Source organism: Somniosus microcephalus, chromosome 12 (assembly GCF_052327205.1).
Source record: "Somniosus microcephalus isolate GS21.2 chromosome 12, FLI_Smic_1.0, whole genome shotgun sequence".
Lineage (NCBI taxonomy): Eukaryota > Metazoa > Chordata > Chondrichthyes > Squaliformes > Somniosidae > Somniosus > Somniosus microcephalus.
In genome coordinates this window covers 87,995,083-88,020,569 of record NC_140998.1, presented here as the reverse complement: position 1 = coordinate 88,020,569, position 25,487 = coordinate 87,995,083, and the positions used below count along the sequence as shown (strand labels likewise).

The window sequence follows — 25,487 nt, the reverse complement described above, 5'->3', positions numbered from 1 at the left end:
AGGATGAACAGGCTGGGTCTCTTTTCTCTTGAAAAGAGAAGGCTGAGGGGTGACCTAATAGAGCTCTTTATCAAAACCGTTCATGATTTTAGAGTAGATACAGAGAGAGTGTTTCCACTTGTGGGGAAGAGCAGAACTAGAGGCCATCAATATAAGATAGTCACCAAGAAATCCAATAGGGAATTCAGAAGAAACTTCTTTACCCAGAGAATGGTGAGAATGTGGAACTCGCTACCACAGGGAGTGGTTGAAGCGAATAGTATAGATGCATTTAAGGGGCGATTAGATAAGCATATGAGGGAGAAGGGAATAGAGGGTTATGCTGACAGAGTTAGATGAGGAGGTTCGAGTGGAGCATAAATGCCGGCATGGACTGGTTGGGCGGAATGGCCTATTTCTGTGCTGTATATCCTATGTAGGACTAACTCACTTTTCCCACACAATATTTTATATATATGTGTATTATTTTTATGGGGTGATTTTCCGCTAGGCTTCTCCCACTTGTCTGCCCTAATTTTGGCGGAAGACCCACGGAAACCCCAGAAAGATGCCATATTCCATGACTCTTGCACCAAATTATGGCTGATGAGCAGGAGAACCTCAGCGAAAATTCACCCTCATAGTGCCTTGATTGTTGATATTGTGATAGTTAGATAATGGGCCACAATTTGCTGTAGCAGGGCATCTAATGCATCTGCCCTTGCCATTTAGGTTTTTTTGCATGGCAAGTTGCTGAAAGTACGAGCTGATAACATCGCAGCGAGGGAAACTGGGCATCTGGGACCTGAGTGAACAGGGCAAGTAACTGTGCATCTCCAATCATATTGTGGATTGAGAAATAAACAGCATAAGGACTGAGGAGGAAGTCTAAATTAGAGTGGGTGAATTCAATGTCAAATCAGGTAAAGAAAGAAATGAAGAGGGAAAGAAAGATTGGATTAAGAGAGCGAGAGAGACAGAAAAGGAAAAGAAAAACATTTAAACATTTTAAATTTGACATTTAATAAATCTCCAACAATTAATACCTGAAGAAATGAGACTCCACACAATAGTTAACTTGCAGTGTCAGAGGTTGTTTGGCAGTAATTAACACTTATCACATCGTTTAAAGGGTACTTAGACTTGAAATGACAAGACTTAACTTTCTGTAGTAAGTTTAGTTCGTATCTACTGCACAAATGCAGCAACTTCATCACATTCAATGTATTTCAATGGTGAGGCAGACAGCAAGATACCATTTTCTTGAAGCTAACGGCTGAACAGCGCAACTCAGACAGCAACTTTTGGTTATTCGCATTTAACTGCGTATCTGTCCCTCGCCTGAAGTTGCTATACCATTTACGCATAAATAACAACGAGCAGCATTAGCCTCATCGTAATTTTGACAGCAAAATCTGGCCCAATATGTTTAGTTCTGCAGGCTTGTTCTATAACGGTCCATAAACAAAATGCACCATTGTAATTAGGGCCAAGTCTTAGAAAATCACAAGCTCTGATCACAGAAATTAGTTTGGAATAATATACCTGACTGGTTTTCCTGTTCAATTGTTTAACTGCACTGAAGCTATTTAAATAAATTATAGTTGTCATTATACCACCACAATGGCAATAATGCAATGGATTTCTGATGTACATCAACATGAATGTGCGCTGAAACTGGAAGTTGTAAGACCACCATCAGCAGATAGTCTTACACCACTTGAGCTTCACACCAGATGAGGATTTGCAGAGAAAGTCAACGACGTCTTAATTCTAATGCTTCGGGTACTATTTGTGGGACGTTAAAATTTGAGGGGTCTACCAAGGTGGGGGCCTCATTAGGGTAGACAATCGAAGTTCCAATTACTTTATGCTTTTCATCGGCATGTCTCCTGATAAATTTAGGGGGAAGTACACAACCTTTTCCAGTTAAAACCTGTAAATATAAGTAGAGCAAATTTTAACTCTTGTATGGGCCTAATGCACTGAGGTGAACCACTTCCAGCAGAAAAAATTTAATTGAGTGGGTGTGGCACTCTCAAGGTACAGTAATATGCATTGGGGGCTAAATTCGGTTATTTGCGCCTCCCGTTACGGGGCGCAAATCAACTAGCGCCTGGGCGCAGCGCCGCTAATGCTTCCCGCGAAATTCAGCGGGAGGTTAGCAGCGGTGCTAACTTTATCGCCCTGCGCAGTGCCCCGGCTGTAATATTGGGTGGCACCCCCCGACTTACCGCCAGATGCTACGTCTGCTGGGGTCAGAGGGGCCTACCTGCGGCCGGGGCAACGCTAGTTAAAGGGGAGGTGGTGGGCGACCATTTTTGTTGCTGACCGCCTGCTAGCACCTGCCCCCATTGCTGTCCCTGGCCCCCATGAAGCCCTCGCGTGGCGTGCCGGCTGCTCTCAGTGAGCCCGGCACTTCTCTCGAGTGCTGGGCTCGTTTGCCAGCACTCCCGATCCCTGGTGTCCCAGCTGGTCGCCGGGACACGCTGCGCCAGGCCCATCTCCTTTAATAATGGGAGGAAGGCCTGCAGTACCACAGCGTAACGTGCCGCAGTGCTTCCAGTAGCACCCCTCCTCCCTCTCGGGGCGCTACCTGGGAAAATTGGCTGCGGGGGCACTAACTTTTTCAAGACGCTACCCAATTTTTACCCCATTGTGTTTACACACACTAACTAAAAACTATTTAACTTATGATTATTGTTGAACACCACAGTCTTTAATTTTATACACTGTAAATAAAAAAATTGGTATATTATAAATCTATTGGCACACATTATGTGTTTCCAGCACACAGCATGACAAAGTGTAAAATTGCAGAAGAGAAGTCACATGCAATATTAAAGAAAATGTCCAACAGCTTTCCATTGCAAATTCTTAAAATAAACCTTATGACTTCTCTTATACAATGGCTTTTAGCAAGAAGCCCTGATGACAAGAACAAAAGTTGTACCTTCAACTTTGGGTTTAACTTCAGCTACTCTTTCAGCAAATTTCTTCTTGAAATACAGGGACTGTAATCTCTGCTGGTAGTGAGGAATTCTAGTGAAAATAAAATCAATACATGTAAACGTGAATGCAGAGTGTTTAGCAGCAATTTTATTAAAATGGAATTCCTGCTATCTTTCAAATCAGATCATTCTAACACGAATATGCATTTCCTTTCTAACATTGACATTTTAACATTAGGGTGTGACATCCTGGAGCTTAATGTACTTTAAAACTACTACCTGCAAAAATAATCTTCTCCGTATACACACACAAACAAGTCCTAAAGCGTTAACGTGTTTCTTCCAATTATTTAAGACTTTGGAGGTGAAATTCAACTTTGGCAGGGACACAAAATGAGATCAGCCACCTGTTATGCACCCTACCCAATTTTGTTTTCTTGACTTCAATGGAAAGAAGAATTGGGGCAGAGTGTATAACTGGCTGCCGATCTGCTACCGCCATTTTGCGCCCCCACTGAAGTTGAATTTCACCCCTTTTGTATTTAAAGCCATTTCTTAGTATAAATTTTTAAAACTATAGACAGTCTCTAAAATATTGATCAAATTATGGCACAGAAACCTACCTAAAATCTTTACGTCTATAACACTACCAAAAAACTATAGGTTGTTGCATTCCAAGTGTGAAAAACCATTTGTGTTTCTGACTGTAGTTCAGTGTCAAGAAATAAAATGAAGCTGAAAAATCCTTTGTGCATTTGAAAATGTTTTTGTTGGTTCAAGAAAGTTTTGGCTTAATATTTTTAATATAAAAAAATACAATTGTTTTGATACACAAAATCTTTTGTCAGTCTCTTTATCCCCCACTTTGCTTCCTCCTTTCCTGTTCAAAGCAAATAATATTCGAACAGTCTACAAGTTCCATGAAAGTGCCCTCCAATTCACTTGCCTTTTTAGATAACCCAGCCCTGATGGGAACTCCCCAATTGGGGAATTTGCAGACAAAAATATGTGCCCTAATAACATAGGGAACAGCATGTTGGCATACAAAAGCACGGCATCACTAAACTGTTTAGTTCACAGATTTTTGCTTGCATCAGTGTTTTGATGTACATACCTGCTCATTTCATACAAGAACCTGTCTGCTTTTGCCATGCGCTCAATTTCATGTTTGTGTTCTTCCAGCATATCAACATCACTCTTCTCGGGGACAAATTTCAACAGCTAAAAGGAAAATCATAAGTAATTTCTATAAAACACAAAAATAGGCTTTATTTGTTTACCTTCGTACAATTAACCTGAAGAATCTAACTCAGTTCTTGTAAGTTAGTTTTTGATTTCCCCCCCCACAAATTGAACACTCCCTGTGCTACATATCTCTGGTCAAAACAAAAAGCTGAAGAACCAATTAAAGCATTCCAACTAAAAAGTTTCTCCAAAAACATGAACTAGGTTGCACCTGAATAACCCAAAGACAAGTCACCAGCTCGATCAACTTTCATCTCTCCGCATGTGGAGCCTCCGGTCCCTTTTAGGAACTTCTACACAATGGCATGATTGATCATCTCCCATTACATGGTGTAATGCACTGCAGATCAATCCACTGTGCCAACATGCTTTTCAGGCACCATTTATTTTTGAATATTTGCAATTTCATTTTAGATGGCTAAGGTAGTGCAATAAGTTACAAAACTTTCCTTCATCTCAGGAAAGAATCCAACCTAAAGGTCATCGACCTGAAACGTTAACTCTGTTTCTCTCTCCACAGATGCTGTCTGACCTGCTGAGTATTTCTAGCACTTTCTGTTTTTATTTCAGATTTCCAGCATCCGCAGTATTTTGCTTTTGTAAGAATCCAACCTAAACTGATTTGGCGGGGGGGGGGGGGCGGCGCACTACCAATGACTGTAGGGGTTTTATGGAAATTAATCTGGACCATATTCATGCCCATAGCTTCAAACATTTTTTCCTAGCCTTATGGAAAAATTCTTACATCAGTTTGGGCATATAGACTGTGTTACTTGCTGGTATCAGGGACATAATTCCTACTTAATTTCTTTCTACCAGAGGCAATTGTTAAATTATGTTTATAGTAGTACAAAATCAGTTAGAAATTTAGACAAGCTGTCCTGATGGCTTAGCTGATTAAGACCAAGCCATACAGACCAGGAATGCTTAGTTTGATCCCTGTTTAAAGAGTTAGCTGATCGCAATTGAAGTGGTGGTAGGATCACTACAATTAGCCTCAGCACTCGAGTTTAAAAGGGGGGGGGGGGGAAAAGAGGGAAAAGAAGAATCTGCTGTGGTTCCTGATGGCTATCCAGTCTTAGTACGTGGATACAAGGTGAGAACAAGATCAGGCTCAGCTTTGAAGCTCCTCATGGTCAAATACCCCCAGCAATGTTCACTGCCTAAACTCATTTGGGTCAGGTATCAGAACGTAATCAACATCTATGGAACCCGTATCCTACCAAAGTCTTCAGGCAAGTGGAAGGAGGAAATGTGTGGTCGAAAAAAAAAAAATCAATCTTTTTTGATAAGCTGTGCTAATTAACAACATTTCAGAAGCACCAACTGAGGTTGTTCTGGCAACTGCATAGAGTATAGCAAAGTACTCCTAGTACTCGCGTATAAATAGATTATTTGACCTACAGCTGAACAAAACGTTTAAATATGTTGAAATCAGGTTAATTGTCTGAGCATTGTGGATTCTATTTAACTGAAATACATTTGGTTACTGACATTCAAAATATTTACAACAAATATTTTGAATATCTCAATTCAATTTTAACTAGACTTGTAAAACAAAACAATTAAAAACACTAATAAAAAATTTCTTGTGGTAATTAATGAAGAGTCATACTCCCTCTTTTGACCTCAAAGTTGTACCAGACCCCTAAGCTCCCTCCCAGTTTTTATTTTTCTATGGATACTTCAAGACTTTGGTTCAGGCAATTTATCCTCGACTTGTGACCTTAATGATCTAAACATCAATAGGTTTCAAGTCTCATAATACAAACATTTTACAAGAGAACTTAGTCCTTGAAGTAGTTGTGAAATTGTATTTTCCTCAGGTTACTTTTTGGTTTGGTTAACTGGCAACAGTCGGCAGTGACTGGTGCTTTTAATGCCTTTCCTTCATCTTAAGGAGCGAAGACCCTTGATCTGGACTACATTACAAAGCTCCCAATTCATGCAATCTTGAAAGAAGAACCATTTTATTTTGTTCACATTTTAAACTGTAACCAGCTGTGTCCACTCAGTTGACTAATGGCAGTCAGATGTGGCAGCATGAAGCTGAATTGATGAAAGAGAAGTGAATAAGGTGCAAGGAGATTCCTATAAAATAACGAGCCAGCTTCTGTCACCCTAAAGCAATGTTATATATGTCAAACATGAACAGAAAAGCTGTCTGTACTTTCAAATTGTAAACCACATGTAATTCATAATCCACTACTCAAACTTTTTACAAATCACTTAACTTCATTAAAGAGGTCTTGTATTTCAGAGCAAAAAGATTTAAATCCACAATAAACAGTTTTTTTTTTAAGAAAGTGCATGACTAACTGAAACAGTATTAATAACCTTTTAATGCCACTCCCCAACAGGTAAACAATATTCAAGTGAATGTACGAGAATTTCTAAATAAACCCTTAATATACACATTTCTAAACAACCTGATTTGGTGGTACATTAGTTTTCTTTAACTGAACAACCAATACACAAACAAATGCAAAGAAAAACACAAAACTGTCCATCTGTACGACATCAAGCAATCTGGCACTAATATGCTTTTGTTTAAGAGCTTGCCTCAGTAACTTCACTATAGAACGGCCTGCTTGAAATTTTAATTTAAAAAATGGTTCCGGCTTTCAACTCAATTTTAATTACAGTATTAATTATTTAAGTTTTTTAATTTAGTAAATTACAGTACATTTTAATACTAATCATCTACTTTTTGCACTTTATAAAGGTGCCATTTATTCTATTACTATGGAAGAGATAATGTGTACACATTGGGATGTACTTACTTCAGTGTCATTTAGGACAGTGTGGTAAACCACGTTCACTATCGTATCACTGTTAGTAGTTAGCACTGTTCACCACTGTTCGTTATAACTGTATCACTGACCACTATTGTATCACGGTACGAGGTCGCCTCTTGCCACACTGCTATACCTGGGATGACCACCGCCGACTCCGCCTTGGCTCCACCCACCAGGCCAGGTATAAAGGTGAGCGACTGACTGGTATTCCTCCTGCTTGGATCGGATCACCCACGAGAGTGGGCTCTGTTATTTAGTCAATAAAAACCTTTAGTCACCTTCGTAACTCTTCGCCTTTTATTGGAGGAATTGATAGGTATATCAATTTTATTGACTAAATTTAATGATGTCCGACAACGAGTCACAACCGGCGGAGGAGCCACCAGCGCAGCTCCCAGGAGCACAGCCACACCAGCCAGCTTGGCTGCGAGCCCTCAGACCGCCGTACCTGGACCTGAACCCACGAGCAGCAAACTCAGCCGCAGACTTTAAACACTGGCTGGTCTGCTTCGAATCATACCTGAGAGAATCCAGCGTCCCTCAGGCATCCAAACTAAGTGTCCTGCAGGCGCAACTGAGCCCGAGAGTATACACTCTCATCGAGGACATGACTACCTACGAGACCGCCATCAACCTGCTGAAACAGAAGTACCGGACCCCGGTAAACTACATGTACGCTAGGCACCTCCTAAGATCACGGCCGCAACAGCCAGGAGAATCAGTAGCCGAATTCTCACAGGCGCTATATGCACTCGCCAGGAACTGTGACTTTAAATCGGTGTCGGCAGCCGAAAATACTGAAGATAATATCCGCGACGCATTCCTGAAAGGCCTACGGTCCGAGTACTCACGGCAAAGACTGCTGGAAGCTAAAGACCTCAGCATGGAAAAAGCTGAAGCCCTCGCTATCTCCCTGGAAGTGGCCCACCAAGATCAGGAAGCATTCACCAGGTACTGCTCGCGACCCTGGGACTCGGGCCCGACCCCTACCACAGCACCCTTCCCAGCGCCGCCCCCGGGACCTACCTCTGCGTCGGCGTCCCGGACCCGACCGGCCCCGCCACCCCCGGCACCGGCCCCGACATCGGGCATCCGCGATCGGGCCGCCGGCTGTTTTTTTTGTGGCCAGGAGAAGCACCCGAGGTCGCGCTGCCCAGCCAAGAACTCCACATGCAGAACCTGCCTGAAGAAAGGCCACTTCTCCAAGGCCTGCAGGAGCGGATCCTCAGAGGCCAGCAGTGCCGCATGCGAACTATGGGGGCGGCCATCTTCGTTTAGGGCAACTGAGGCCAGCATCCCCACACATGAGTCATGGGGGTGGCCATCTTTGTTTAGGGCAACTGAGGCCAGCATCCCCACACATGAGTCATGGGGGCGGCCATCTTTGATTAAGGCAACCGACCCCAATAGTGCCTCATGTGAGCTACGGGGGCAGCCATCTTCTCCGTCATTTTGCCCTACCTCGTGGGAGACGCCATTTTACTCACCACGCCCGACCGCCTCGCCCGCAGATGACAACGACTCGCTCAGCTACACACTAGCTTCCGTCACCCTGGACCAAGCCCGCCCGCACCATCTGTCCAAGTCAATGATGGACATCAAAGTGAACGGCCACGCCACGACCTGCCTGTTCGACAGCGGAAGCACGGAGAGCTTCATCCACCCAGACACGGTGAGCCACTACTCCCTCTCTGTCCTACCAACGCGCAGCCGAATCTCGATGGCATCGAGGTCCCACGCCACGGACATCAGCGGCTACTGTGTCGTGACCCTGTCGGTTAAGGGCACGGAGTATAAAAACTTTAAACTCCTCGTCCTCCCCCATCTCTGCGCTGCCGTCCTACTAGGGCTGGACTTCCAATCCCACCTCCAAAGCGTAACCCTAGCATACGGTGGACCCCTCCCCCCACTCACAGTCAACAACCAGCAAACGTTAAACCGCCCACCGCGTAACACCTGCAGCCTCTCCACCCTCAAGGTCCCGCCACCCTCTCTGTTTGCTAACCTTACCCCTGACTGCAAACCCGTCGCTACCAAGAGCAGGCGGTATAGCGCCGGGGACAGAGCCTTCATTAGCTCTGAGGTGCGGCGCCTCCTGAAAGAGGGCATTATCGAGGGGAGCAGCAGCCCCTGGCGTGCCCAGGTCGTAGTCGTAAAGACCGGCGATAAAAACCGCCTGGTCATCGACTACAGCCAGACCATAAACAGATATACCCAGCTGGACGCATACCCCCTCCCCCGCATATCTGACATGGTCAATCAGATTGCACAGTATAAAGTATTCTCGACCATCGACCTGAAGTCGGCCTACCACCAACTCCCTATCCACCCTGAGGACCGCCAGTATACCGCCTTCGAGGCGAATGGGCGCCTATACCACTTCCTTAGGGTCCCCTTCGGTGTCACTAATGGGGTCTCGGTCTTCCAAAGGGAGATGGACCAGATGGTTGACCAGAACGAACTGCAGGCTACATTCCCCTACCTAGATAACGTCACTATCTGCGGCCGCGACCGGCAGGAACATGACGCGAATCTGGAGAAATTCCTCCGTACGGCCCAACGGCTGAACCTCACCTACAATAAGGAGAAATGCGTGTTTAACACCACACGCCTTGCCATCCTCGGCTGCGTAGTGGAGAACGGAATCATCGGCCCCGACCCAGAAAGAATGCGCCCCCTCATGGAGCTACCCCTCCCCCACTGCCCTAAAGCACTTAGGAGAACCCTGGGGCTTTTCGCCTACTATGCCCAATGGGTACCCAATTACGCGGACAAAGCCAGACCCCTCCTGAAAGCCACTTCCTTCCCCCTCACGGAGGAGGCGTGCGCGGCCTTCTCCCTCATTAAGGGAGACATAGCCAAGGCCACGATGCACGCAGTGGACGAGTCCATCCCCTTCCAGGTGGAGAGCGACGCATCCGACTTCGCCTTAGCCGCCACCCTAAACCAGGAGGGGAGGCCAGTGGCCTTCTTCTCAAGGACCCTACAGGGCCCCGAGATCCGACATTCGTCGGTCGAGAAAGAGGCCCAGGCGATCGTGGAGGCAGTACGGCGCTGGAGGCACTACCTGGCAGGCAAACGATTTACCCTCCTCACCGACCAGCGTTCGGTGGCTTTCATGTTTAATAACAAGCTGAAGGGCAAAATCAAGAATGACAAGATTTTGAGATGGAGAATCGAGCTCTCCACCTACGATTATGAGATCTTGTACCGGCCAGGCAAGCTGAACGAATCCCCTGATGCCCTTTCACGAATGACATGCGCCAGCGCGCATATCGATAGGCTTCAGACCCTCCACGACCAGCTCTGCCACCCCGGAGTCACCAGACTCTACCATTTCATTAAGGCCCGCAACCTGACCTACTCCATCGAGGAGGTCAGGACCATGACCAGGAACTGCCAGACCTGTGCGGAGTGCAAACCGCACTTCTATAGGCCGGACCGAGCAAGCCTGATCAAGGCCACCCGCCCCTTCGAGCGCCTGAGCATCGACTTTAAGGGGCCCCTCCCGTCCTCTGACCGTAATGTGTACTTCCTCAACATCGTTGATGAGTACTCCCGTTTCCCCTTTGCCTTCCCCTGCCCCGACATGACCAGTAGCACGGTCATTAAGTGCCTGAATGCCCTCTTCGCCTTGTTCGGGTTCCCGAACTATATACACAGCGACCGGGGCTCCTCCTTCATGAGCGAGGAACTCCGGCAATTCCTCCTAGAGAGAGGTATTGCAGCAAGCAGGACCACCAGCTACAACCCCAGAGGTAACGGTCAGGTGGAAAGAGAGAACGCGACGGTATGGAAGGCCGTCCTCTTAGCCTTAAAGTCTAAGGGCCTCCCAACCTCCCGCTGGCAAGAAGTCCTCCCGACAGCGCTGCACTCCACCCGGTCATTACTTTGCACGGCCACTAACACCACCCCCCATGAACGAATGTTCGTTTTCCCCAGGAAGTCGACTACGGGAACCACTCTACCAACCTGGCTGACCGCCCCGGGGCCGGTCTGGCTGCGGAAACACGTGAGGGCCCATAAAACGGACCCCCTGGTCGAGAGGGTGAACCTCCTGCACGCCAACCCCCAGTACGCCTACGTGGCGTACCCAGACGGGCGGGAGGACACTGTCTCCCTACGAGACCTCGCACCCTCAGCCGATCCGGAAACACCGCCACCACCCCCCCCAACCCCAGCCCAGGTAGACGGCATGCCGGAACCCCACGAGCCCTCGCCGACCACGCAAACACCAGCATCAACACCGGATAAGGCACCAGCACCGGATAAGGCAACACCACCGCTGCGGCGATCGGAGAGGCTTACGAAGCCTCCGGACAGACTGACCTACCAGAATTGGTAGTACACTTCACCCCGCCGGACTTAATTCTAAACAAGGGGTGAATGTGGTAAACCACGTTCACTATCGTATCACTGTTAGTAGTTAGCACTGTTCACCACTGTTCGTTATAACTGTATCACTGACCACTATTGTATCACGGTACGAGGTCGCCTCTTGCCACACTGCTATACCTGGGATGACCACCGCCGACTCCGCCTTGGCTCCACCCACCAGGCCAGGTATAAAGGTGAGCGACTGACTGGTATTCCTCCTGCTTGGATCGGATCACCCACGAGAGTGGGCTCTGTTATTTAGTCAATAAAAACCTTTAGTCACCTTCGTAACTCTTCGCCTTTTATTGGAGGAATTGATAGGTATATCAGACAGCAACATTAAAAAAAGAAAAACTGGTGGATTTAGAGTTAAACATCTGAACTGATGGACAAACACTATACTGTCAGTTCAAAATAAAAGTCCAACGACTGTATGGTAGTAGAGCTTGTGAGATTTCTATTATGGTACGCAATGGAGCAGGAGGATGCTAGCAACGTCGCACAATTCCCTCAAATCAACCTCCTGCTATTCGCCACACTACCTAGCATTTCCTTCTAAGGAGGAAAACCCAGCTGGTGTGTCACGCTGGACCATTATTGTACACTTCCCATTCATCAGCTTAATTACAGACGCTTCGGAGTAGGTCAACTGCATGAACTTCTGGTCACAAAACTTTTGGTACAGGACATGCTGGAGAGAATAAAAATGCATTTAATAATGGACAGGGACATGTAGTAACAACACTTCCATTGCATTTCACTTTTCCAATCATGTTGTTATTGCTAGAATGGCCTGCTGGCCCTATACAGTTCCCCATGTCAAGTGCCAATGCTGTGACTAGCAGGTGCCCTTCCATAGGGTGGCACAGCCAGAATCCCAGATATTCTTTCCCCAAAGGGATGACTATTCAGCAATCCCATTGAGAACTTACAGCATGTAGCTGAATAGACCAGAACACAGACATTGAAAAAGAAAGAATCAAATGAAACAACAGCAGCAGGAAAACAGTGAGCTACTAGAACAATGTCAATATTAACTAAAAATGTGAATGCTCAAATTTTCGGTCTCCACCCATCCCTATTTCAAAATCATATTATTGTTCATAGTAATGCGATAGCATTTAGATGATTAAAATGATTTCCATTCTTATAGTCTGGTAGCCATTTGTAATGAATTCCAATTAGATATTACTGGATTTTCCTTTACAAATACAGTAATTTTATGTACAATTTAGTTACCACCTTCAAAAAGCAGAGCAGCTAATACCAGCATTACTATGTACATAGACCTATCATAGAATCATACAGCACAGAAGGAGGCCATTCGGCCCATTGTGCCTGTGTCGGCTTTTTGAAAGAGCTGTCTAATTAGTCCCACGCCCCTGCTCTTTCCCCACAGCCCTGCAAATATTGCCTTTTTAAAGTATATATCCAATTGCCTTTTGAAAGTTACTATTGAACCTGCTTCCACCATCCTTTCGTGCAGTGCATTCCAGATCATAACAACTCACTGCGTAAAATAAAACTCATCTCCCCACTGGCTTTTTTGCCAATAATCTTAAATCTGTGTCCTTTGTTACTGACCCTCCTGCCAGTGGGAACAGTTTCTCCCCAAGTACTCTATCAAAGCACTTCATAATACTGAACACTTCTATTAATTCTCCCCATAACCTTTTCTGCGCTAAAGAGAACAATCCCAGTGGGGGAGTGGCTAGCTGAAGTGCTCTCAGGTTCAACGGGCTGAATGGCCTCCTTCTGTGCTGCTGTAGGAACTGGGGTTCCCAGCCGAAGAATTGAGATCGACTCAGAAAATCAAAAACAATAAAATTTAATGAACAAACAAAGCTGTACAGGAAACTGTAGGATACAATGCAAATAGGTCTGGTCTGCTTGAAAGCCTCTCTGGAAACTGCTGGAAGGTTCCGAGCTCAACTGCTAGAAGGTTCCGAGCTCAACTGCTAGAAGGTTCCGAGCTCTACTGCTAGAAGGTTCTGAGCTCTGATGTCATGACATCACGTTCTTCCCGCCGTTGAGAGATCACGTGACGGACGGCATGACATCATCACGCGGCGTACAGGAAAGAAGCCCTAGTACAGTTAACAGATACATTAAAAGGTGCAGCCCCCAGCTGTACTACATTGCTGTGAAAGGAATTATATATAATTGTCCGTAATCCTCTGGTGGTTCCGCCACATGTGCCCCCCTAGAATTGCTTTTAACAGAAGGTAAGGCGAGAAGGGGGTCTGACGAGTCTGTCCGACCGACTGCGATACCCCGGCTGCTGGAATGGAGCGCTAGAAGATGAACTGGCCATTGGCTGTGGTTGGGATGACGCCGCAGGCGGAGAAGAGGAGGCCGGCTGTGGTCGACCCGGTGAGGCGGGCACTGGCGACTCGGCGGATGACTGTGGCTGTACTGGACCGGCAGTCGACGGTGGACGACCACGACAAGGCGGCTGAGCGGGGACGACTGGTTCGCTCAGATCCAGATGCGCCGGTTTCAACCGGTCGATGGAGATGTGGTCAGGCTTACCGCCGACGTCGACTGTGAAGGACTTGTCACCTGACGAGATGACGCGGAACGGACCTGTGTAAGGCGGTTTGAGTGGGTTTTTGCGAGCATCCTGCCGAATGAACACGTATTCTGCGCTCTTAAGATCCACCGGGACATGGGAGCGCCGCAGGTCACGATGTGACGTAGGCACTGGGATGAAATTCCTAGCCGCTTCCAGGTGGCTGACGAGCTGCTGAGCTGGGGACCAGGGTTCCGTGTGAGGAGGAAGAAAATCGCCAGGCACTCAGTGGTTGGCCGTAAAGCAGCTCTGCTGAAGAAGAATGCAGGTCGTCCTTAGGCGCCGTGCGAAGACCTAGCAGCACCCAAGGGAGCCTGTCCACCCAACTAGGCCCACGGAGACTAGCACACAGTGCGGCTTTAAGGGACCTGTGGAATCTTTCCCACAGACCGTTCGCCTGTGGATGGTAGGCGGTGGTACGATGAAGCTTGGTGCCCAAACCTTGAGCTACGGCGTTCCAAAGCTCAGATGTAAATTGAGGCCCCCGGTCGGAGATGTCAGCCGGTACCCCAAACCGAGCTACCCACGACGAGACAAAGGCTCTGGAGACATCTTCCGCTGTGGTGGCAACCAAAGGAATTGCCTCTGGCCACCTGGTGGTTTGGTCTACCACGGTGAGGAGGTGAGCGTACCCGCAAGAGGAAGGGAGAGGACCAACCAGGTCCACGTGCACATGGTCGAATCGACGCTCCGGAACTGGAAAAGTGGCGACTGGGGCCTTAACATAGCGTTGTATCTTGGACTTCTGGCAACTCACGCAGGTATTGGTCCAGTCACTGACGTCGAGATGCATGCCCTTCCAGACAAATTTCTTTGCCATGAGTCGTTTTGACGCTCTCATGCCAGGGTGTGACAACCCGTGGATAGTGTCGAAAATTCTCCTGTGCCATTCGACTGGAACGATTGGACGTGGGACGCCCATCGAGATGTCACACAGGAGTGTGGTCCCTGCGGCCTGGAAACTGACATCAGCCACTTGTAAGCTGGAAGGTGCGGTCCGGTATGCCTGCACTTCAGGGTCTGCCTTCTGTTCTTTTGCCAAACCAACATAGTCGACTCCCAGGTGTACTGCGTGGAGCTGGGCGCGGGAGAGACAATCCGCCACCAGGTTGTCTTTGCCCAAGACATGTTGTATGTCGGTTGTAAATTCAGATATGTACGTAAGATGACGTTGTTGCCGTGCCGACCATGATTCCGCTGTCTTGGCCATCGCAAAAGTAAGTGGCTTGTGGTCTACAAAAGCTGTGAATGGGCGTCCTTCCAGTGGGAAGCGAAAATGGCAGATGGCCAGAAACAATGCCAACAACTCCCTATCAAAAGTACTATACTTGCATTCGTCCTTCCGCAATTGGTGGCTGAAGAAAGCCAGTGGTTGCCATGTGCCGTCGACCAACTGCTCCTGTACTGCCCCGATGGCATAATCAGATGCGTCGGTGGTAAGGGCAATGGTTGCGCCCGGAAGGGGATGTGCCAACATGGTCGCAGCAGCCAAAGCGTTCTTAGTGTCGAGAAAAGCCTGGTCCATCTGGGGTGTCCAATCGATCGGGTCTTTGCCCGATTTACCTCCGAGGGCCTCGTACAAAGGTTGCATCAACAATGCCGCCTTGGGGACGAACCGATGATAAAAATTGACCATTCCCAGAAATTCCTGGAGGGCCCTGACGGTCTGAGGAAGAGGGAACGAGATGACTGCTTCCACCTTCGTGGCCAGCGGGACGGCGCCTTCTGAGGTGATTCTGTGTCCCAGGAAATCAATGCTGTGCAACCCAAACTGGCACTTGGCCGGGTTGATAATAAGGCCATGTTGGCTGAGACGAGAAAAAAGGGTACGCAAGTGCGTAATGTGTTCTTTCGTGCTGTTACTGGCAATAAGGATGTCTTCTAGGTAGACGAAGATGAACGGCAGATCGCGCAACATGGAATCCATGAGACGTTGGAAGGCTTGTGCTGCATTCTTCAGCCCAAATGGCATACGAAGGAACTCAAAAGAGCCTGAAAGGTGTGATGACGGCAGTTTTGGGGATGTCCTGCGGATGCACGGGCACTTGATGATAGCCTCGGACGAGGTCTACTTTGGAAAAGATGGAATTCCCTGCTGGATGGGCCGAAAAATCCTGAATGTGAGGAATTGGGTACCAATCCAGTGTGGTAGCCTCATTCAGGCGTTTGTAGTCGCCGCATGGTCGCCATCCTCCGCCCGGCTTAGGAACAATGTGTAATGGCGAGGACCAAGGACTATTCGAACGTCTAATAATACCCAGGCATTCTATTGTGTGGAACTCCGCCTTGGCGGCTGCGAGTTTACCGGGTTCCAGCCTTAGAGCTCTCACATAAACGGGGGATCCTGTCGTGGTAATGTGGTGTGCCACACCGTGCCTCGCAACTGAAGAAGAAAATGTGGGCCTGGTGAGCTCAGGGAACTCACTGAGATGACGAGAGAACTGATTTGGAGATGGGACTGCACAGGCAACTGACCAAGACATCGCGGTGCTTCGGTGGCAGGGGACCGAGTGAAAAGTGGAGGCACTGATTAGCCGGCAGTGTCGGACATCGATGAGAAACCCGTTTGCGCAGAAGAAATTTTCCCCCAGGATGGCCTGTGAGACTTTCGCCATGATGAACTCCCAAACAAAACGTTGGCCGCCAAAACTCAACTGGACCCTACGCTTTCCGAATGTGCGAATGGCTGCACCATTGGCTGCCTCGAGGGGGGGAACTTGACCGCCGGATTGAAGATCTAGCTTCGACGCTGGTAGGATACTGCACTGGGAGCCAGTATCAGAGAGGAAACATCACCCTGACAGGGAGTCTGTAATGTATAGGAGTTTCCCTGTGGACCCGATGGCCATCGCAACTCCGGAGCGTCCCTTAGGCCTTATTGATCTTCTCAGAAACCGCTGGTTTGAGGTAGGATTCTTTTGGGGTGAGAAACTGCAAGGCGGACGGCAATTTCTGGCCTTCGCGCCGAAACGAGCATGGTATGCACACCAGCCTGCAGGAGGAGGAGGAGGATTCGCTCTTGTGGGGGATGGGCGCCTCGTGGCTGCACAAGATTGTTGTGAGACGGTGAATATTTTATCCGCTTCCGCGGCGAGTTCAGCACAATCCGTGATTGCGGAATTGGCCAAGGCCGTCTGTACTGGCTCTGGTAGTTGACAGAGAAACAGCTCACGGAACAGAAAACATTGCGATTCCGAGCCCAAAAGTGTGAGCATTTGGCTCATGAGCTCTGAGGGTTTTGAGTCTCCATGCCCGGCCTCGGGGACAAGTCTGCGAGCGTGCTCCGACTTGGACAGACCGAAAATCTGCTGTAAATGTGCTTTTAAAGCTTCGTACTTGCCATCGTTCGGTGGACTCTCGAGGAGGCCGACGACCCGCGAGGCCGTGGCGCTGTCGAGGGCGGAGACCGCGTAATAATAACAATGGGTCGAATCCGCTGCTACTCCCCGGATTGCAAATTGGGCTTCCGCCTGGAAAAACCATGCGGCCGGTTGTTGCTCCCAAAATTGCGGCAGTTTGAGGGTGACGGCGTTCGTGTCCATGATGTAACTTCAACGAAAATTGTTCAAAGAAATCGGGGTCACCAATGTAGGAACTGGGGTTCCTAGCTGAAGAATTGAGATCGACTCAGAAAATCAAAAACAATAAAATTTAATGAACAAACGAAGCTGTACAGGAAACTGTAGGATACAATGCAAATAGGTCTGGTCTGCTTGAAAGCCTCTCTGGAAACTGCTAGCAAGTTCCGAGCTCAACTGCTAGCAGGTCCCGAGCTCAACTGCTAGAAGGTTCCGAGCTCTGACGTAATCACATTCTTCCCGCCGTTGAGAGATCACGTGACGGACGGCATGACGTCATTACGCGGAGTACAGGAAGGAAGCCCTAGTACAGTTAACAGATACATTAAAGGTACAGGCCCCAGCTGTACTACATTGCTGTAAAAGGAATTATATACAATTGTCCGTAATCCTCTGGTGGTTCCACCACACTGTCACCATTCTGTGATTCTCTAGTCACTTCATATAACTGGTACCATTCTGGTAAATCTCCTCTGTACTCCAAGGCCTCGACATCCTTCCTAAAGTGTGGTGCCCAGAATCGGACACAATAGAAGACAACAACGACTTGCATTTATATAGCGCCTTTCACGACCACCAGATACTCCCACTTCTCTACATTAAATTTGCATCTGCCATGTATCTGTCAATTTCATCAGTCTGTCTATTGTGGTAAACCACTGTCATACCTGTCTGTATGTGTATGTGTATTCCACTAGGTACAGGTCTGGACATGCCTCGGCTGACTCCTCCCACTATTCCAGGTATATAAGTGACTACCTCCCAGTCCCTTAGTATTCTGGACGGGTCGACCACTCGAGACAAGACCTTCATTCTTTAGTTAATAAAAGCCTGGTTGTTACTCGCTCAACCTCAGTCTTTTGAGTAATTGATGGCGCATCATCTATGTCATCCTGAAGTCTGCTACTATCCTCCTCACTGTTTACTACATTTACAAATACTACATTACTTGTGCTAGTTTTAGTTCTTGGGAAATTTGGCCATTTTACCCAAGCCAACAGGACTAGACAGGAAGATGGAAGTAGTCCAGACCAAGGGTTACATTCTTTGGTGTAAATGGCCCAATCACAGCTCAATTCCACCTTCCGGAATCTGTGCCATTTCTGTCTCCAAACCTCAAATGTTTTTGCAGCATCTGTGATGACAAAGAGCTCGTAAATACAGTAACAAATGCAGTAGAAATTTTTTTTTATACTGGACAGAATTGTGTGATAATATATGGAAAAGATATATAGCAGTTATAAATACTATATACCTTCAGGGACATTTAAGAGTTTTTGAGGCATTAAATAAGCAATAAACAAGCAATAAACCTGTTACTCAGCAGGCTTGATAAGGGACTGGACTGTTTAATTTATTTTCTGGCCGTCTCTACTTTTTGCAGGAAGGTAAGGAGGGGTGGGGGGAATTTAATTTGAAAAGCGAAACATTATTTTGAAGAATTTATTAGAAATACATGAACCACAAAATTACTAGAAATCATATACTGCTGTAAAGGTAAATTCTTCATTGTGTTTATAATATTCTGTATCTAACATTTAACTTTGCTAACATATGACCTTTCTAACCCTGAACTAGCCAACAATCCTAAATGTTCAATCATAGCTGCAACTGGATCCGATTGCTTCAGTTAGCTAATCCAGTTCTACAAGTATCAATCTTATTTGCAACACATTTTTCTCTATTAACATGAAAACCAATGTACAGACTGAACTTTGAATACATGTGTTTTAAATTGAGAGAAAAGGCCAAACTTCCATTCGTGATCCAAGCAATGCTTATTTTATTTTGTGACTTAAAACACACACAGTGGTGAGTTTCACACCCTTTAGGTTGCTATTAATAAAGGTGTAGAACAAGAGGGTATGACCACAAGATTTAGAAGAAAAAACCTAACAGGGAATTTTGATGGTGATTCCTTTTTCAGAGAGTTAAAAGTTGGAACTGTCTCCCAGTGCAGTGCCGGCAGTAACTGCTGCTTTGTTGAAGTATTTGATACAGGGAAGACTAGAGTGTTACATGGTAAGATGTTTCCACTTGTGGGGGAGTCCAAAACTAGGGGACATAAATATAAGATAGTCACTAATAAATTCATTAAGAAATTCAGGAGAAACTTCTCTACCCAGAGCGCCAGAGTTAGACTGTCAAACCACAAGGTGTAGTTGAGGCGAATAGCATAGATGCATTTAAGGGAAGCTAGATTAGCACATGAGGGAGAAAGAAATAGAAGGATATGCTGATAGGGTTAGATGAAGCAGGGTGGGAGGAGGCTCGTGTAGTGCATAAACACCGGCAGAGACCAGTTGGATCAAATGGCCTGTTTCTGTGCTGTACATTCTATGTAATAGTGAATGACAACAGGCTACTGCATTTGCTGCTCTAATTGATCTGGAGAAAGGCTGGACCAAATGAGCTCAGACTCTCAATGACGAAAGAACAAACATTTTTTAAATTAATTCGTGGGATGAGGGCGTCGCTGGCAAGGCCCGCATTTACTGCCCATCCCGTACTGCCCTCAAGAAGGTGGTGCCGAGCTGCCGCCTTGAACTGCTGCAGTCGTGTGGTGAAGGTAGGAATGTCCAAGATTTTGACCCAGCAACGATGAAGGAACGGCAATATATTTCCAAGTCAGGATGGTGTGTAACTTGGAGGGGAACCTGGAGGTGATGGCGTTCCCAAGCGCCTGCTGCCCTTATCCTTCTGGTAGAGGTCGCAGGTTTGGGAGTTGCTGTCCAAGAAGCCTTGGCAAGTTTCTGCAGTGCATCTTGTAGATAGTGCACACTGCAGTCACGGTGTGCCGGGAGTGAATGTTTAAGGTGGTGGATGGGGTGCCAATCAAGGGGGCTGCTTTGTCTTGGATGGTGTCAAGCTTCTTGAATGTTGTTGGAGCTGCACTCATCCAGGCAACTGAAGAGTATTCCATCACACTCCTGACTTGTGCCTTGTAGATGGTGGAAATGCTTTGGCGAGTCAGAAGGTGAGACACTCGCCACAGAATACCCAGCCTCTGGCCTGCTGTTGTAGCCACAGTATTTATGTGGCTGGTCCAGTTAAATTTCTGGTCAATGGTGTGACACCCCCCCCCCCCCCCCACAATATTGATGGTGGGGGATTTAACAATGGTAATGCCATTGAATGTCAAAGGGAGGTGGTTAGACTCTCTCTTGTTGGAGATAGTCATTGCCTGGCACTTGTATGGCATAAATGTTACTTGCCATTTATCAGCCCAAATCTGGATGTTGTCCAGGTCTTGCTGCATGTGGGAACGGACTTGCATTTATCACTGTTGTTCTGTAGATAAACTATAAACTAGGAAAACAATTTGGAAAATCAGAAGTATAAGACAACTGTCCACTGATTAAAAGAAGTCAAGTCTGATTTCTGGCCAAGATTCTTATCTCAATGGCAAGGCACCAAGTGGAGGTGTGGTATTTCCCCACAGGGAGGGATAGTCATTCCCAAGCTCTTTCCACATGCTTCCTAGCAGAGTGACTTGGTAGAGACTCATCATCTCAGCTGATGTGTGGTGGCCCCTCACAGTCAAAAAGTAAATTACCGTGAAATTGATATAGCCTCCCATCACACTCCTCCACCCCACACCAAGTACACACATTATTAATTAATACAAAAAGCTTGTTACAAACAGCAATAGTACCTGTTCAAGCATGTCCTTAGGCAGATCCTCTTGTTCATCCATTGTTAAAATAGCACGTTTTATCTCCTCGTTGGACAGCTTTAACCTAAATAGATAACAGATACATAATTCAAAACACTACAGTGATGCAAGTTACTGCATATATACTGTAGCTGGATCTGTGAAAATAATGTATGCTTCCACATTATTTAGCGGTGGTTCTCCATGCCAAACCTCCTACCACTCCTACCTTAGCTATCATATAACTTCTTTTTTAAATGAGCCACCGAAAAGTACTCGTTAAGTCTGTAACTTGATGTGTGATTGAAACATAGGTTGAAGGGGGTGGTGCAGCAGTTAGAACACGATGGTTTCATATCTGGAACTCTAAATTCAAATCAACCCCTCACTGATGGCTTCATGTGCCAAGAGCAAAATGATTTCTGGGAAGGTTTGAATCCAGTTTCTAGAAGGAACAAGTTTAAGGTACAATTCTGTACCATTTGACAATAGCTATAAGTAAAACTTTTCAACCAGCTAGTCAAGGATGGTCACCTTTAATCGCATAATCCACTTCAACTCTATCTTGCACCCCAATTTACACATGCTGTGTAGCTAAGCAACACTCTTAGCTGAACCTTTAGTTTTGCCGCTTCAATACTGCATTTTTGGTACTCGCATAGCACCTTTGCGACACAAACCCAACACCAAAAGCACAGTATGAAATGGGTAACTGGTACATCAGCAGCAAAGTCACCTGGAAAAGATGATGTCCAGTGATTAGACTGAGCTTCAGCTGCAGTAACAAAAAGCAGCTGGAGTGAAACGCCACTAAAAAAAAAAGCAATATTTTTAAAATGGTGACCTATGATATCAGCATTTATATTTTAATAACAGATAGCTATATACGAGTTATAGTTTTAGTCATGTACTTTCACTTGTACTCTACAAGCTGAGACAGCCCTGCTGTTACAACGTTCTCTTGCTTATACTCACTGGAGAATAAGAGAAAAGCATATTGCTAAACTGAGATTTACTAATGTAGTCCATGCAAGCATGATAAATGTTTCTCGCCCCACCACTGATAGAATTGGGTCACCCTGGACATTTGATGGGTATGCCACAGGGATGGCTTGAGATGAAAATGGAAGTCTAATACCAGTGCAGTAGTGTGTGCTGGAGGCTCATTGGAAGGCAGGATAGAAGGAGTTGCATCAAAACAGTGCCACATGTGACTCGATAGTACTCAATGCAAGAAACGGAAAAGTGCATATTTTCCAAGACAGGTGCCACTCACTTACAGCATAAGGATCAGCATTTTTTTTTTTTTAATCTCGATTTTTCATTGCCTGCTGTATGAAAACTTAAATTAATGTTAACTAAAAAGTTTTGTTATTTTAATATTTTAAACACAATGGGCTGGCTTTTGTTGTAGAAATTAAGGTGAGGCTAACAACAGTCACTGCTACTGAAGTGTAAATCGGACAGCAACTTCCGGTGACCACAAATGCACAGTTAAATGCATAAATTAGGAAGTTGCTGTCCAAGATGTCCTGCTCCTCCATCAGCTGCGCTATATCGGTATCTCGCCGAGAGACTCAGCATTGGAATATATGGAACAGCATGAAGTTCCTGTACTTGCGTGATATATACCTACTAAACACGCCAGAAAAGGTATGGGCTAGTCCATTCCAGTGAAAGTACATTTTTAACGGCGTGATAAGTCTTAATTACTGCCAAACAACCTCTCTGGCACTGACAATTAACTAACATGTGTAGAGTTATAATCCTTCAGATTTTAATTATTGTTGGATATTTAAAAAAATAAAGTAATTAAAAAAAAAACTTTTTCTTTGTCTTTTATCTCTCTTAATCCAATCTTTCTTTCCCTCTCTTTATTTAGCTCTCTGTACCTGCTTTGACATTGAATTCAATATTGTAACTGACTTCCTGGTTCAGACTCGACACACCTCATTAACAATTCTTCAATCTGATTGGTAAAGGAGATACACAGTTGCTTGACCTGTTCTCACAGGTCCCAGATCCCCTGTAGAGGGTGCTGCATGTTTTGGCTCTCTAATTTACAGTAAGTTCCAGTGAAAAATCCCATAGAAAATCTGTGGGCAAGTGCAAATGTAATGAACATTTGTTCGCCGCTGAGAGCAAAATTTGGTCCAATATAAAAAGAGACAGTATGAAGTAATAAAATTACTTATAACCTGGGTGCAGATTTCTCAATTATTTTTAGTCACATAGTTAATTATTTAATATTCTCGATTATATAAATAGTCGTGTCCTGGGCAAGTGGCTTTAAATGCAGACCAGTAGATGCCCAAACCTTAGGGTTTATTGCTTTATTATACATTGGTAAAGGGTTGCCGCGAAATAAAAAAGCCCATCTGTCTCTGTAAAAGTTAGAAGGACATAATGTAAACTATGCAGACTGTAAGCACATCCAAGCCTATTCCACATGTTATCATTTTAAGACGTTCCCCAAGAAAATCCAATACATTTAGCTGTAGTGCAACTGGTATGCAATAATACAACAGATAGGTTATATGGTGCTCTTCTCATAAAGCTGGGGTGGGGGAAAGGAGAAGTGCAGACAAGTGTATGTGCAGCTTTAGGCAGCATATAGTGTAACGTATACTGAATGCACCTACTTTTCATTTTCGAAGGTCAACATAAGAATTAAACATAATTTGAAATATTATGTCTCCATAAACCCAAATTCATACCTGTTTCTCATTACATACTATGGGTAATCAACATTCACATACATTTCCAATTACCATTATACACTTTGCTTAATCCTCATTCATAAAGATGCTATATATTAATGACAACAGTTTTTCCCTTCATAAATGGAAGTATTATTAATGAAGGCTGATAATACATCTCCATTTCCACTATTAAATATACAATTATGAATGGTTTATGGTCCATATATTGGTTTATCAGTGCCTACTGCTCAAACATGTCATCTGATTAATGATTTATGTACATTTCATCCTTGTTTGTTTCTATACTGCTCGGAAGGCGAGGCTTTCATTTAAGATGTTTTTCAGAAGTTACAAAGCAGTTCATTCATTGATCCACTTATAATTTGAATCAACCTAATTTTGAAAGTTACAAAGTAATGAAGGCATAGAATAATTATGTAAGAAAAATAAAAGTTACCATAGAACAGTAGATCTGGTCCCAAACATGGCAAGACTTAAGTTGTGAGCCTGAATAGACCACCTCCTAGATTGTGAGACTTAAAGAATAGATCAGATTCTGGCTTTAAAGTACAAGATGGTAAATAACACAAGTTCAAAGCAATGCGGTCAGCCATCTTCTGGTAAAAATCCCAAGATTCTGTGATGGTCACAGCATTGAAGAACTATTTATATATGCTACTGTCAATGACTCATTTTGGTACCAAAGCCAGGAAATAACTGGCTATATTAGTAGATGGACTGTTTAATGCATTTGTATGATATTCTTCGTCACTATTTTAACAGAGGTGTTAACTTGTTTAAAATAAATGGGTTGATGCCCATATTAGAATATAAAACAAAGGAGCATCATAAAAACACACAGTATTAAGCATTCATCCATTAATATGGTCAAAAGTAATTTATGAGCTCAAAACCATTTAGCTGTAAAGCAGGAAACAATTTGAAACAGGCGTCAAGAAACAAGTATATTATTTTATCAATAGATTACCAGTGTACGTGATTTGCCTTTACCAGTTAGTTTCTGTCCAAATTAGTGAGGTATATGCCCTATAAAGTAGAATGACATGTTAAAAATATGTATATATGTATGCTTTTAAATAGTATCAAAATTAAATTCTCCATTGGGGGAGGTTGAAGGAGAAAGAGAACATGTCCCTAGAGTCCCTAAAAAAGTAAATCTTGGATGTGATGTACAGTAATACCCATTTCTACATTTTGATTTTAAAACTACATTGCGTGAGCTGAAATATCTAAAACAAATGGGAATAAAACCTGTAATGTTTACCCAAAATGATGCCTAAAAATGCAGATCCACTTTTTTTAAAATTTTTTTTTTTAAAACCAGGTGTATCTGGCCCCCAGCTCCAAAAAGGTTGGACATCCCTGATTTAACATCGCTCTCAGGCAGATGAACATGCCCAACAATTTTTTTGTTTAAAAAAAATCACTTGACAATTCTAGTTGCTACTTGACCGATCACGAAGCTCAGGACATCTGACAGAGGTTAAAAAAATACATTCCCTTAGATTGCACACCATTTAAAGCACATGAATATAGGAAACGATTCTTCAGGTCCAAATTTAACACTGCATACATTTCAAACATCAGTCTGAATATTTTTTCCAGTGCA

At 45.1% G+C, this 25,487-nt stretch overlaps 1 protein-coding gene across 1 annotated transcript in view; it reads right to left on the bottom strand.

Annotated features, from left to right (window-relative positions):
• The window catches only part of daam1a (dishevelled associated activator of morphogenesis 1a), a 265,075-nt gene that overhangs the window by 21,641 nt on the left and 217,947 nt on the right, over positions 1 to 25,487 (bottom strand). The window contains exons 19-21 of the mRNA XM_086003291.1: positions 21,156 to 21,240; positions 4,045 to 4,151; positions 2,933 to 3,021 (exon numbers count right to left, since the gene is read on the bottom strand). Coding sequence (XP_085859417.1) covers positions 2,933 to 3,021; positions 4,045 to 4,151; positions 21,156 to 21,240 — 281 coding nt within the window. The remainder of the gene's footprint in view (positions 1 to 2,932; positions 3,022 to 4,044; positions 4,152 to 21,155; positions 21,241 to 25,487) is intronic.